Consider the following 15,567-nt stretch of genomic DNA (forward strand, 5'->3'; position numbering starts at 1 on the left):
TGCATGCAAATTCTTTCTCGCCTTGTTGGCAAGTTCTTGAAAAGCACTGAGTGACATGTAGAAAAGGCATGGAACAAAATGCAACAACTCGTATTTTGAGACAGATTTTCATGTTAATCGTTTCCAAAATCTGATGACCACCTTATTGTCGGCTGTAGTTGTTTTCCTGTCTGCTCCAAAAACCTAATCTCATGGCTTTGCATCAGTCAGCATTGCTTATGAGCATATCAGCATTTTCTAGATTATGACTGGGCACACTTCGTTTATGGAAAGATGTTCTTTTTCTTCAGTATCACTTTCGAGAAGTCTTCGACAAGCACACTTTTGTGGCCTCACTATGTTGTGTGCCGATGTGCTGCATTTTATCTTGAATATTGTTTGATGCCTGCTCTCTGCTGGCTGTCATTGGTTGCCTGCAGAGAATAGAATCTTGCATTTTTTCAGTTGGTGTTTCTATAAAAAGTTTGGAAAGTTGCAGACATTTTTAAATAAATGTGTAGCATCCAAACTGTAGTACTAGTTAGAAGGTTTGGTTTATTGTGTTAACATCCAAAAGCAACTTAAAGGAAAGTTGAAATATTTAAAAGGTCTCTGTAGTAATGTTTCAAAGGAAAGGTGATTATGTGTTAATATTCTGTGCTAGAAATGAATAAAAAATGGTTTCATATGCGACCTCTGCTGTGACCATAGAGTCAGCTGGGGCAGAGCATCCTTCCTTCCTTTGCATTCCTTTTAAAATCCTTCCTTTGTATTTTGGCATTTCATCCATTTTTGCCAGGCTGTGAGTATTATGCATGCTGTTGGCTTGCTGGTGGTTGTTTTCATTCAAGTCGCAATGTAGGAGGAGTCCAAAAGCATGTGCTTGAGTGTTGGGCTGTGCTATTTTGCACCATAGTAGGATACAACTTAAAAACCGCAGTTCGTAACTGTGGGCCACGGTCTGCGGCATCCTGTATTCTACTGACCAATCAAAACAGTGAACAAAATCAGTTTTAATGCTTGACTGCATCGGCATCAAAAAAATAAAAGCCAGGGGCATCAAAGTTATTTAACTTATAATTTCGTCATGATTAGCTTGTCGCTTAGGTCTCAAGAAAAGATTTAACTGTACTTTTTATCGCAGAGGAATTCCGTTCGGCAGTCCTGAATGTGAGTGGAGCTTCACTGCAGACTTGATTTGCATCCGACTATAGCAATCATTGTTCTCAGCTAAAGAATTATGAACAGTTTGCACATTTAGACTTTTTTTGGAGTGTGTGTGCATTTATTAGGACACATTGTTTTTTGCAATTAGTCTGCTGATAATTTGTTGTTGCACAACCGTTGCAAATGTTGTTTGCACATTACTATGTACGTCTTGTCTTTATCGCCACAAGTTCCCATCGCCTTTTGTTGTGCAGCATGCGAGAGATGTGGAATATTGCATGTGTGCTGTAACTGACGGACTTCTCTGTGCATTTTGTTTTGCCAATGAAGGGTGGATATGGCTGTGGCCGAAGATCTGTTTTGCAATAAAGATGAAAACGAGTGCTTGCTAACTGTTGTTTTTGAAGATGCTGCAACACAAACGCATCTAGATTTGAGAACAAAACTAGGACGTGACAACAGCTTAAATGTTAGTTGCAGCTCCAGTCCATACTGAGGCGAGCTGTGCTGCATGTAGAAGACGCGTGCATTGCACACATCAAACGCGGAATAAATGTGATCGTACGTCTGGACTACTGCAGGAAACTACAAATGTGTTTCGGACACGTTCGATCGTGTGGCGATTAGCGCGTGTAAACGAAACCGAAACTTTGCGGAGAGCTTTCATTGAATGACGCTCATATGTATCGTAACGCTGCGTACTTATTGTGCTTAAATGACAGGAAATTACATGGGAGCCGTATATTTCATGCATAGAACTTGCGAAGGTACGATCGCTCAATGGCTGCAGGTGTTCTCCGTCTGCATCACGGGACCGTATCACCGCGCGCCTGCGACGATCGAGTGAGGTCGATGCTGTAGCAGCTGTAGCGCTGTAGCTTAATGGAAGGCATACTTTGCGAAGCGTTCGTGTTTGGAAGCGGGAACCTGCTAGTTTACCGATGCTTTTTTTGCTTCGTCTTCCTTCAAAAACGGCGCCCTGCCACGCAACCGTCCTCGTGCTTTCGTCTCAAGCACGCATCAGCGGCATCGGTAGCGTCTTTATTCCGCCAAACGTCACGAGGTTGGGCACTTATTTGAATCTATTCAAACCGACTTGGCGGGTAACGGTGGTCGCTGCTCGGCGGAGCCCGGTGCTACGCGTCTACTCTCAGTTACCTCGTTCGCAGTGACTGGCCTGCGACTCGTGTAAGTACTACGCCCATACGACGACGTTTTTCAGCTCACTGATTTCGTCGCTTGTCCTTCTTGTGCGACTTTCTTGATTTCAGACTGCCGTTATTCTAAGTAGAGAACTGCTGTCAGTGCTCGAGTGGCCTGCGCGATAGCATATATATCGATCGGTACGTACTCGTGCGCTGTAATGCGCACTGCATAACTGCTGCGTCAGCATGACGCGAAGAAATACGAATTACTTGCGAACCTGTACTTCGTATTCGTATTTCCGCCCCTGCGTGCGTCGCTGGATGCTCTGCGCGTGCGAGTTTTGTAGCGTCGGAGTTCCCTTCCTTTTCTAGTTGTCACGTTCGAATTTGCCCATATTTGCAGGACTCTCGATCCTACCGAAGGAGGTCGGGCGACATGGTAGAGGAGGCGCCGCCCTCAGGGACGTCGCCCACCACTAACCCAGAAGCGCCTGTCGACACGTGAGGCCATGCTAGCTCGGTCACAAGTGAATTTCCTTAAACACATGGAATAACTGACAGGAACCAAACAGACTGATTGGTACCAAACTGGAAGCCCGTTGATACCAGCTCAATTTCACTTTAGCCAACTATGTCTGCGGAAGGTCTGAGCTATGGGTGTTTTATGACTGGGAGTTTGCAGTTTTTTCTTTGTTTTCAAGTGTCGTGCACATTGTGAGCTACATATATTTCTTTTATGATGCTTCGCTTTTTCTGCAGTCTTCGGCATCTTCAGCTTGTTGTCTCATTATGGCATATAACTGTGACCACATTTTCCCATAAGTAGATGCACTGGAGTTCAGCAAAGCTGACATTTGGAAACTTGTTCATCCTTAATCACAGCACAGAACCACAAACACAGAAGGGAACATTGCCACCAGTACTGGTACCATTCCCTACTGTCTCTGCCCATTGTGTGGTACCCTTTACCAATCAGAAAGGGTATCAATTAAGGCAGCCATAGGGAGTGAGAATCAGTTCATGTCTAATAGTAGCATTCAGAGAGTTAGATTTCAGAGGTTACATCTCAGCTAGGTTTAGTGCGGACTACCACGGAGTCTCTCTACGCACTTTATGTGAAATATATGGTTAACCAAAAAATCCATACCTATACCTCAGCAACCTCTAATATGCTGATGACGAACAGGCTATCTCAGTGATTAGCATGAAGTAATGTAATCAATCTTCCATAGTCTTGTGAGAAGGAACAGCAGCTTATGGCAGGTGGTGAAGTACATGAAAGTAGTGGAGCAGTGCACCTGTAAAGGCCTACATCATGCGCTGTTATACGGTGAAAGTGCTTGACAAACTTCAGGTACTTAAAAAAAAATACTCTGTATCTGATACCTCCTGCCAGTGCTCACTTAGGAGCTGAAACTTGGAAGGTAACTGATACGATCATTCCATATGGACAGTGCAACTATCGATTAAGGGTATGCGAATATTAGAAACTAATTCTAATAGGGATTTGCTGAACAAACAAAATAATGTGTGTTCAAAATGATTCGAAACGATTCGAGTATGTTCTGAAATGCTCAAATAGTTTTCGAATAATTAGTGCGAAGTTCGAATATGGAACACCGTAGTTTTCTTGGGCGACTGCTTCTAAAACGGCCCACTCCGACTCTGCACAGTATGCTGCTGCGATCGGTCTGCATGGGATGGAGTGTCCATCATCGCGACACGGTCTGTTCGTGCTAGAGTGTTTGTTATACTCACACATGGCCTGCAAGATTGGACGATGCAGACGATGCACGGACGATGCCTCTAGAAGGTTTGCCAAACTCTACCTTGATGCCCATTCTTGGAGGCCATGACTTTTCGGGCTATCGCCCCTCTCATATACCGAGATGTGATGCTAGCTTATTCGCTGTTGTCATCAGTAGCAAAAGTTCATTTTCCTGTACATACGACATGGCAATCATAAGTTTAAAGTGCTGACTTTGCATTGCATTCAACGCCGGTGGAAATCAGTGTTGCACATTTTGACAGCTATAACTATAGCTTCAGCACCCTCGCTAATCCTTCGCTTTTTCATATGATTAATCATTTTTTGCAAATCCTCACATAAGTAGCAAGCAGTCACAAAAATAGTTGATTCCTATTCCGTTTGGTGTTTAGTTACAGTATTCGTATTCAATTTGGTTGTGAAGCTACTCTATTTGTAGCTGATTCAGTTTCAAAAAAGCACCATTCACATTCCCCTACGCAGTACGCATCAATTTAAAAATATGAGTTATGACATGTGCTGGCCGCAAATGCAAATGATAGATAGATAAAGAGGAGGAGGGAAAGGCAGGGATGTTAACCGGAAAGGGCTTCTGGTTGGCTACTCTGCACTGGGGAAGAGGGATTAGGGGACTAAAAGGAGGAAGAGACAAGGGAAAAAGGCATAGCACACACACACGCACAACGCTGTCACAATTTGTCACTCAATCCAGTCGCTCTCAAGTAGGCAAAGAGTGCCAGTTGTATGCCTTGAGGGCAGTCGACTGCTGTGGCCACGGACCGAGGACCTTTTGCTCTGTTAATGGATGTTTTGCTCTGTTAATCTTCTCTGTGAGTGCCCTGCATTTGCGAGTGCAAGACATACACTGTGTTGTGCCCTGGACCGCCTCGAAATGCAAATGACATTAGGAAAGGGATGTGCAGGCCGCATAAGTGGTGATCTCAAAGGAAAAGGAGATGTTACTGGGGCTGGCATTGAGTCTGATGGTGATTGAGATGAGGAAAGGGAATTTGTTGAGATAGCATAGCAGCAGCTGGCTCATGACGGTTCGGTTCGAGGAGAAAACAGAGGTTCACGCACTGTTCTTCAGTTTAATCTGGGCGGTGATAGAGACTGATGTACTGTAAGTACATAGTCTTGCAACGCTGTGGGTTCAGCATATTCCTCTTGAGCATTATTATAATATTTTTCTTCTTTTCGTGTGTAGTCATCTGCATAGCAACACCATATTCTTTCTCTCATTTTAAAATTGCAGTGAAGTGAAAACCTGGTGCCTCCAAGATTTTGAGATAGGCCGACCACTGGGGAAGGGCCAGTATGGTAGTGTTTACCTTGCCCGGGAAAAAAAGACGAAATTTGTGGTTGCACTCAAGGTGGGTGTGTAAAATAAGTACTGAATAATTCTATGCAGTGATGTGGTATTCAACATTGCAACATACTAAGCAGTCCTGTGGTATTTTTTGCTGGCCAAAGCATTTAATGTCTTGTGTTTATCTTAACTTCAAAGTTTGAGCCACGGTGGGTTGAACCGTCAAAATTGCTAGCATGAATGGTAGGGCCAAAACACATGAAATTCAGCACTCTATGGCTTGTTAAAACCATTCTCGAAAAAAACTAAAGAATTAACAAAAACTACTATGGGACTGGAGAACTGCATAAAAACGGTACTGGTTATGTTGTCGATTATTCGTCATGCCTGCCTCTTTGTTTGATGGTACATGAATGTATCTGCAGTGTTCAGGGGATAATTGGTGCAAGCGCTGCACCAGAAACATAATACTTCAAGTAGTTAAGTCACGTGATGTATTATTAAAATTTGTCTTTCTTTTCGTGGCTTCTGCAGCTGCTATAATAAGCTGCCACGTTCATGTGTTTCACATGAAGTGTTCTTTAGCAAGTGTGTAAGCGGGCCACAACTTGTAATCAAATGTGCATTTTGTGTTGTTTCGTTTTCGCTAATTGTATGTATAGTGCCTAGAAGGTTTCTTCCTAGTGTGTCGTTCGCGAGCGCTTGAGGGGCTTCGCAAGCAATGAATGCCGACGGTTGCCGCGTGGGGCGCTGCCATGCGAGAGGGTGCTGGCGGGTAGTTGTTTTTAATCGAGCCTTGCGTGCTGTCTTGTGAGCCGTAATCGTAACTGCTGACTTTCTCATTTTGTTTCTTGTGCTTTCGTTTTCTATCCAAAAGTGCCTTGAAGAACACAAATTTGCTGAAGCATGCTGCACGCTTATCGGATAAAAAGAGCTCACCTCGAGCGCTGCTTGCTCTTTCACATACATGGGATGGCAGATTCCAGTCGTTAGCCGCGCAATTTACTAAACGTTCTTTTTTTTAATTGATGAAGCAATCACGCTAGACTGCCAATTGCATATCTCATATCTGCAACAATGAAATTACTTTTCTTGGGAGAAATCACCCAGACGTAACAAAGCTCGTGGCTGCCTTGCACACGGAGTAATAACGAAATGTGCAAAAATGAGAAACACAGTTGGCAGAAAAAGGAAATGATATTTAATATTTGCATAAGTAAAGCAGGCCTGGGACACGCCGCGAAGGCAACACTTCAACTCCACGAAGCGGCTAGTCACTGGCAGTGGCGTAAATTGAATAATTTCTGCTGCTGCCTCTGAGCGTCCCTTTCTTTGTGCCTTTTACAAAAAACTGAAACCTAAGTAGCGCATAAAACTTCACTATTTGTGATAAGGTAGCTCTTTCATGCTCTGTGCAGCCAAGCTGTGGCAGCGTCAATGTTTCGAGGTGCTTTGCGAAGTCAGTAAAGCTTCCTGCATGAAGTTTATGTTTGCTAAAGAAGGAAGTAAAAGCATCTTCCATGAGCTTCACAGCTAGGGCCAGCAGTTGGCTGGTGTATATAAGGCCACCAGTGTCGAGATTGGCCGTGAAGCAAGAGTTGGCATCTGCACCCGCTTGTCTTCTGGAAGCACAAAGGCGCTCTGCACAATCTGGGCACACATTTTTAGCATTTATCTTTCTTGCTACATATCCTGCTGCATAATACATCAAAGTACTGTTGCTCCTTTTCTCGGTGTATCCGACTTGATCGTCATGTGTGCAAAGAGCCTGAATAATTACTTCAAGTTCGCTAAGCTTCCCTTGGTCCAGGAAATCGTCTACAGTGTCCACAAGGAACTTTTTGGGCTGCTCAGACTGTGCTGGCCGGTTAAGTAATGCATTTATCATTTCTGGCGAGCAGCTTCCTCCTTGTGGTGACTCAGCTAGATTATACATAGCCGATAAATTTACTGTGATTAAAAACTGAGAGGCTGGGGGATGATCATTGTATCCAGATGACTGTCTAATTATACCAAATAAATTTTCTAGTTAATCTTGACTCAGGCGGGACATTGAGAGGTATATGAGCCTTACCACTGAAGCCAAATATTGCATTAGATCCAGTGTGCTCTTAAGGGTCACCCTAAAACCAGCAGTGCTCTTTGACCAAAACCACCCCCGGCTGGTTTTGCATGCTGCTCCCATGTTCTAGGCAGGTTACAAATTCCTTCATCTTTTCGAAACAACTTGGTCTGATGTGAACGTTTGTGATGCTAGGCATAGCTTTGAGCATGACAGCATCATGGTCCGCTTGAAATGTTACCTCAATTATGCCACTGTGGATGTGCCCAGAAGGTGTTAGGAAGCCTTTAGCTACGAATCCATTCCTAAAGTTCTTGACAAGGTGCGGAAAGTCTGAAATAAAAACAATTTCCTCTTCCTGTCGACTGGATGCTTGGCACTGTTTCTGATGGCGCTCGGCGAACCTGTAATTGATCAAGCTCAGTCAAAGCTATGAAAACTAGGTATACGCTGTGGACAAAACACGTTACACAGATCTATATTTGTATTCTTCAAAGTGAAACTCTTACCCTGTATTCCAAAAAGCCGTCACGTGCTTTGGTTCCAGGTGGCCCCGTCACAAGGGATTGAGTCAACTTACAGTCCAGCTTGTTCAGGGAGAACAGTACTTTCCACAATTATTTTTGCTAATGTTAATGCCTTGACATTACCTTTTGATGCGAATATGCCAAGGATCTGTGTCCAGTTCCCTACGAAAACCAAAGTAGAGTACAAAATATCATCTGCTTCCTCGTTACATCCACGGCCTTATCAAGTTCACAACTTACCGCTGTACGGCTGATATAGGACGACCATTCCGTGATCTGCCAGGACTTCCTCCTGCTCTGTAGACGTGTAGTCGCCAAGGTCTGCAAAACCTTCGTCACCTGAGTCGCATAAAAAATAATGTGGATAGAATCAACTTCATCCATTAGTTAGTTTCCGATGCTGCAAGGGAACACCAACGCCACAATAAAGACTATGGAGGAGACAGCATGGAACATGTGTTATTTCATATTTTTGACTTCAACATTTCAATTCATGAGGATTGATAGCAATTGCAGCAACCCACCCTTTGTGAGAACATGTACAAGGCAAAGTGCATGATTACGTGAGAACTTCAGCTCACCAGCTGTTCTCATGTTCAGATGTTCTGAGAGCTTTATCTCATTCAAAACAAGGCCTCCATGGTGGCTGAAGATGTCCATGGCCTTCGTCTTCTCGCTTAGAGCGGAAAATATTTTCGGGCTGAGGCCAAAGCCGCCTTTGAAGCGCCGCACTATTTCTGGAGGCAAGTGCGGCCCAGCAAGATCATGATATTTTCCCTGTGGAGGTGCTCATAGAGCTTGGAACTTCACATCCTCATCATAATGCACTCAACCATCCACTCATTGTCATAAGTGATGCTCTTCTGCGATTTCTGACTTGCAGCAAGGAAGCAGCTCTTGGCAGCCAGTTGCTGCTTCATAGGCAGTGACTTAATATTAAACTCAAAAGATTGTTGATTAAGTGTCTCATTCATCTCTTTCATATGTGCCACTTGTGCCTGAGCAGCCGGCAGTTTTTTCTGCGTCCTTAACAGAGTGCGAGATCTAGTCTTGCGCTTGTTTTTTTTTGCTGTAGGTCATATCTTTTGTCCGTCCTCTGCATATTTGGTTCTCTCCAGTATTCGTTGATACTTGCACTGAGCACAAGATTCACGTTCAGACTCTGTGAATTCTGGACATTTCTCTGCAAAAAAACATATCTTTATACGTGGTGTAACTTCCACCTGAAGGCTTCATACCATATCCTTTGCAAAGGGCTTTTGAGGCGACTTCGTGAATCAACAATTCAGCCTCTTTACGATTTGTAAGCACATGCTTTTCCTGCTCTCTTCCTCTCACGTAAACAGTGGATATCACTGATCCTCGCTCGGGCAGAGGCTTTCCAAATGTTATCTGTTGGATAAAAAGGCTGGTAAAATTGTTCTCTACGGCCTCGCAACAGGCGTAGGCCAGTGTGTCAGACGGCACATGAGGCACCTGCATCCACATCACTGGAACAAGTATTCCGGAGAACGGATGATGACTGTCGTTAAAGCTTTGAGTCTGCTGCCCAGAGGTGTCACACTGAGATTCAGCAGTGCTCTGTCCTTCATGGTCAGAGTTCCAACTCCTCCCCATGGATATATCGGCATTTTCAGAATCGCCAGCGTACCCCTTGCTCTCAGAGCCGACGCCTTCAACAACGGAGTTGAGCTCGGTGGCCTCCGGCTTGTGCCGTTTAACAGCAGGCTCCTGTTCGCATGCATAGCTTGTCTTTCTCTTCATAGCTTGTTTGGGGAGAAGGTGCTTTGGATAGCCATCAGATATTGTCGGAACGGCATCGGGCTTCGGACGCAGTTTGTCGCGAGCAAGCTCGTTCACGACTGCATTCACCGTGATCCAGAAGGAGCGCTCTATACAGCTCTCCTCAAAGTGCTTTTCGCACATGACACAGCTCGGCATTAGCCTTCTGTCTTCTCTCTTGATGTTGTTCTCCCACAGTGCATGCCACACAATGTTGTTTGGCGCAGTGAAGAAAGAGAAACGTGGTCCTTACTTGAACGGTAACCACTCCTGCAAAGCGGCACAATACATGTCTTATCTTTGCATTGGCGCTTCGGCTTGGACATATTCAATTGTTGTAGAAGCTGCAAACGCGTAACACTGCATGCACACCATGAAAACAGCAAAAAGAGGCCCTTTACAACTTCCGCAACATGCATTCACATTTGCAAGGCCAGACCAAGGTCTCGAACTGCCTGCTGCAGCTGCTGCAGCACTAGCACGGCTGGCACCCTCCCGTGCCCTTGCTCCCCCTGGTGGCAGCTACGCGTATACATTACAAGTGCTGCCACAATCTCCCGTTATGCGGAGTTGGCGCACGGCACACTAGGAAGAAGCCTTCTAGGCACTATATTGTATGACTTCATCCGTTACCTCCATAAATGACCTACATGGGGGGAGCAGGAAGGGGGCCAGGTATCGAGCTAGGTTTGTAAAGTTACAAGGAAGACTTAAGTATGAAAAGAAAAAGTGAATGGACATTATAAATAAATTAGATTCTACAAGAAATGTCAAAGTATTTGGAGTTTGCTGTATTTTAGAGCCATTTGAGAGCAAAACTCTGCAGCGCGACCAAACTGCAAAAGCCAACTCATTGCTGAAGCCTTGACCTTGAATAAATAAATAATTATAGATGTGACTGGAATTCGAGCCTGCGGTGGCGTGAACAGATCAGTTTCACTGGCCACTGCTTGAGAGCACTATGTTATCGCCGCAGCCAATCACGCCTCATGTTAAACTGCAACACACTGTCGCGCTGTGCATTGCGCATTGTCATCTTCATCAACTTCCATCTGTGGCGAGAACAGATCAGATCAACTTAACCTGGATCAAAGCTTAACCGAAGTAATATCATCGCCAGACTTGCCAACAACCAAGTAGTGCAAAACCATGAGCCAATTAGGCTAAACACATGCTTTCGCACATCTGCTTGGTTTAACTACGTTAAAACCGTACCATTTTTTAAAAATATGTGCGGACTGTGGCCTTTGTAGTCATTTAATGAGGTGACTGACAATTGTCGGAAGTTTGTGCTTGAATGTTCCGACAAATTAACCCTTTGACCCGCTACGTACATAATTGTACACAAAGCGGACTCCAGCTTTCTTTGTTATTGGGTTGCACCTAACAGAGGTTCAAAGATTTCTTTTTTTTAGGCGAATTTTGCATCCTTCTCACAAATAAGCTGATTTTTAATGCCATACATCATCATCATCATCAGCCTGACTACGCCCACTGCAGGGTAAAGGCCTCCCCCATGTCTCTCCAATTAACCCTGTCCTTTGCCAGCTGCATCCACCGTTTGCCAGCAAACTTCTTAATTTCGTCCACCCACCTAACCTTCTGCCGCCCTCTGCTACGCTTACCTTGTCTTGGAATCTGCTTTGTTGCTTTTAAGTACCAGCGGTTATCTTGCCTTCGCAGTACATGCCCTGCCCAAGCCCATTTCTTCCTCTTGATTTCAACTAGGATGTTATTAACACGCGTTTGTTTGCTCACCCTCTCTGCCCGCTTCCAGTCTCTCAACGTTACACCTATCATTTTTCTTTCCATTGCTCGCTGTGTTGTTCTTAAATTAAGCTGAATGCTTTTCGTTAGCGTCCACTTTTCTGCCCCGTAGGTGAGTACCGGTAAGATTAACCTGTTGTACACTTTCCTCTTGAGGGAAATTGGTAAACTGCCACTCATGATCTGAGAGAACCTGCCAATTGCGTTCGACCCCATTCTTACTCTTCTAGTAATTTCCCTCTCATGATCCGGATCAGCGGTTATTACCTGCCCTAAGTAGACGTATTCCTTAACAACTTCCAGGCTCTCACTGCCAATTGGGAACCGCTGCTCCCTTGCTAGACTGTTGAACATTATCTTGGTTTTCTGCATGTTAATTTTTAGACCCAGCGTTCTGCTCTGCCTGTCTAATTCACTGATCACGATTTTCAGTTCATCTCCTGAGTGATTCAATGTCATCAGCGAATCGCAGATTATTTAGGTATTCCTCATTTACTCTTATTTCCGACTGTTCCCAATTCAGGCCTCGGAATACCTCCTGTAAACAGGCGGTGAATAGCATTGGCGAGATCGTGTCTCCTTGCCTGTTGCCTTCCGTATTGGAATTTGATTGCTGACTTTATGGACGACTATGGTAGCTGTGTGGCTGCTATATATATTTTCCAGTATTTTGACATAAGGCTCTTCTACACCCTGATCACGCAATGCCTGTATGACTGCTGAGGTTTCCACTGAGTTGAATGCTTTCTCGTAATCAATGAAGGCTATATATAGAGGTTGGTTATATTCTGCGCATTTCTCTATCACCTGATTGACAGTGTGAATATGGTCTATTGTGGAATATCCTTTACGAAAGCCTGCCTGATCATTTGGTTGATTAAAGTTGAAGGTTGACCTGCCTCTTTTAGCGATTACCTCAGTAACTACCTTGTAGGCAACGGATAGTAAGCTGATCGGTCTGTAATTTTTCAAGTCCTTGGCATCTCCTTTCTTATGAATTTAGATACTGTTTGCGTTCTTCCAAGCGTCTGGCACAGTTGAGGTCATAAGGCATTGCATATACAGTGCGGCTAGTTTTTCCAGCACAATCTCCCCTCTGTCCTTCAACAGAGATGCTGTTACCTGATCCTCACCAGCGACTTTTTCCCTTTGCATTGCTCCTAAGGCTTTCTTTAATTCCTCTTTCATTACTGGTGACATGACACATTGCTGTGTGCTATTGTCTCTCTCAGTAACGTTGTAATTACATTGGCTACTGTACAGATTTGTGTGGAACTCTTCGGCTACTCTAACTATCTTATCCATATTGCTAATGACATTGCCCTCCTTGTCTCTTAACGCATACATCTAGTTTTTACCTATGCCTAGTTTCCTCTTCACAGCTTTTAGGCTACCTCCATTCTTTAGAGCATGCTCGATTCTCTCCATATTAAACTTCGTTATGTTGGCTAACCCTTTGCGCTTATTTATTAAACTCGACAGCTCTGCCAGTTCTATTCTTTCGGTAGGGTTAGACGCTCTCATGCTTTGGCGGTTCTTAATCAGATCTTTCGTCACCCGAGATAGCTTGCCGGTATCCTGTCGAACTGTCCTACAGCCTACTTCTCCTGCGCACTCCGTAATGATGGCTGTCAGATTATCGTTCATTGTATGAAGATCAAGGTAGTCTTCCTCAGTTAAAGCCGAATACCTGTTCTGCAGTGATATCCTGAATTCCTGCACTTTCCCCTCTTACGGCTAACTCGTTAATGGACTTCCTCTTCACTAGCTCCTTCCGTTCCCTCTTCAAGTCAAAGCTAATTTAAAACCTTACCATTCTGTGGTCACTACAGTGCACCTTTCTGAGGACGGCCAGTAACACAGTAAATAATATTTCGTGAAACTGGGTAATGTAGCACATCATCCACTATTTCTGTGCAGACATATTTTGCCACTAGTAGTAGCATTTTTTTTTTCTTTGGCACTTTAAAGCTTAATGTGTGCATCTTCAGAATAGAAATTAATTCCAGGTGTTAACATGATAAGTCGCAACATTTCGATGTTATTTCCATCAGCTATGATGCTTTGTGCAAAATCTTGCACATCCCTACAAATATCACCACTAGTGTTTCGCACTAGAAAACTAACAAATTGTCTTTTGTAAGGCCCTAATATATTATTTAGGTGGAAAAAATATTTAATTTCAATGGGAACAAAAAGTGGATTTCCAAGGGCTATTTCTTTCTGCATGGATAAATTCACGCGTTCACTGTGTCGTGGGTCACTGTTGGGCCACACTGTGTATACATGCTATGCAGCACGAATACTGAGTGGTGCACTGAAACCGTAGGAAAGATCAGGTTTCTGAAATAGCCTGTGAAAAACACACAAGCCAGGGTGCTATTGTACTGTACCTTTGGTTCCTATAAGTCAGCTTTACCGGAAGCTCAGTAGGGGGTCATTCTGCACCCAACAAAATTTAAGGGTGACCCACCAGTGTGTCACCATGCACAGTGATTAGGGCTCCGAAAATCACTGCCGCATTAAGCACGTTGAACAAGAAGCAAAAGCTGAGAAAAACTTCATTGAACTGTTGCTTTTCCAGGTGATGGGCTGTGCTGTATTGAAAATATCTGGACAGATTGACAGAAACGTCCCTTTTTTGATATTAAGTTGATGCACTTTTGTCATACTAAACATCCGTCATTTGCAGTTTGGCTGCAACGCTGTTTGTACAATAGTCAACAAATAGTGCTCAATTAACAGTATCAAGTTGTGAAATAATTGTCTTGCTTTGGTTGTCGGAAATATGTGACCTGCAAAAGTTGAGCAAGCAGTGTTTAGGATGATTGTTGGTAAAAATTGTGTGCGCAGGTAATGTTCAAATCTAAACTGGCCAAGTATTCGATGGAGAACCAGCTCCGGAGGGAAATCGAAATTCAATCCCATCTAAGGTAAGCTTCCTTGGTTTCTTGCCTATGTTGGCATGAGTGGACTGCCCGTTTATCTTTAGCACTCCACTCTTGTTTGAAGATTTTTTATGCTGCTTGGGTTTAGCATGCAATCTCCTTCCCAGTTCTTTCTTTTACATTTCTGTGTGTTGCAGTGCATTGCTCACTTTTTGACAGTGTTCACCTAGTTTGTGTGCATGTTGTTAATTACTTGTTGGCACAGTTGGAACCCAATCAGTGCCTTCCAGTTCTACTCTGATCCAACCTGAAGGAATGTTGTTTGTACAGCTCTGAAAACTGCAGTACACAAGACTGCGAAGTCTTGTTGGAAGTAAGACGACATTGTTTAATTGGACATGTTACATTACTGAATGGTTTTGTAAGCAGTGGCTGATTTGTGGGCAACTCATAGAAAGGTTGTCTCACATGGCTAGACCTGGACTGACCATTTTTTCTCATTGATTTCTGGAAGAAAGAGGGACCAACATTGCTTTTTAGGAGAGCCGCTCAGGGAGGATCAGTTATGCACACTTCTAATGAAAATTTGGGTCCACTTTGAATGGTAGAAATGAGCGTAAAACAGCTAGAAAGAAGAAAACAAGCAGCAGTCAAGGTAGAACCCATGCTGTGGTGCTTGGCAGCATTCAAGAACGCACAGCAGTATGCAGGCCGAAGCAGTGTAACTCTGATCTCTCCAGTTGGTGACATCACCACCATATCAGCTGCAGTAATGTGCACAGAACTCAACTTGGCATGAACAGGAAGGAGAGCTTTATTGTGACAACCACTTATATATGCTGCCACCATCACAAGCCAGAAAGTTGATAAATCTGCCTTCCTTTATAAGGAATTTGGTGGAATTGTTGTCAGCGGCTGATGGAGCTTCCAGGAGCTCAGCCCCAGAGTTGCAGCTGGTCCGTCCGCCTTTGCCTGCTTCTACAGGAGGCATTCCTGCTGGGATAGCAGCAACAGCAGACTCGCTTGTTGGGCCAGCCGCTGGAGTCTGTCCTTGCTTCTCATTTTCATATGCTACTGCAGATACCTAGCGAAAGAATCAATGAGAGAGGACGCTCCCATAGACCCCAGTGGCCCATTCGATTCTAGCACACCTAGCGGTTGGCGAGAGCAACT

The 15,567-nt window shown here is 44.1% G+C and overlaps 1 protein-coding gene and 1 long non-coding RNA gene across 2 annotated transcripts in view; one reads left to right on the forward strand and one right to left on the reverse strand.

The window, feature by feature from the left end:
- Window positions 1-2,265: 2,265 nt before the first annotated feature.
- Window positions 2,266-15,567, forward strand: part of LOC144099342 (aurora kinase A-B-like) — a 33,768-nt gene continuing 20,466 nt past the window's right edge. The window contains exons 1-4 of the mRNA XM_077632569.1: window positions 2,266-2,334; window positions 2,695-2,792; window positions 5,315-5,432; window positions 14,360-14,439. Coding sequence (XP_077488695.1) covers window positions 2,728-2,792; window positions 5,315-5,432; window positions 14,360-14,439 — 263 coding nt within the window. The 5' untranslated portion in view covers window positions 2,266-2,334; window positions 2,695-2,727. The remainder of the gene's footprint in view (window positions 2,335-2,694; window positions 2,793-5,314; window positions 5,433-14,359; window positions 14,440-15,567) is intronic.
- Window positions 7,708-8,774, reverse strand: LOC144097250 (uncharacterized). Its single transcript, XR_013306964.1, has 3 exons — window positions 8,539-8,774; window positions 7,940-8,296; window positions 7,708-7,834 (listed from the first exon to the last, which is right to left on the reverse strand). It is a non-coding gene; the product is annotated as an uncharacterized LOC144097250 (long non-coding RNA).

This window comes from Amblyomma americanum, chromosome 7, assembly GCF_052857255.1.
Source record: "Amblyomma americanum isolate KBUSLIRL-KWMA chromosome 7, ASM5285725v1, whole genome shotgun sequence".
Taxonomy (NCBI): domain Eukaryota; kingdom Metazoa; phylum Arthropoda; class Arachnida; order Ixodida; family Ixodidae; genus Amblyomma; species Amblyomma americanum.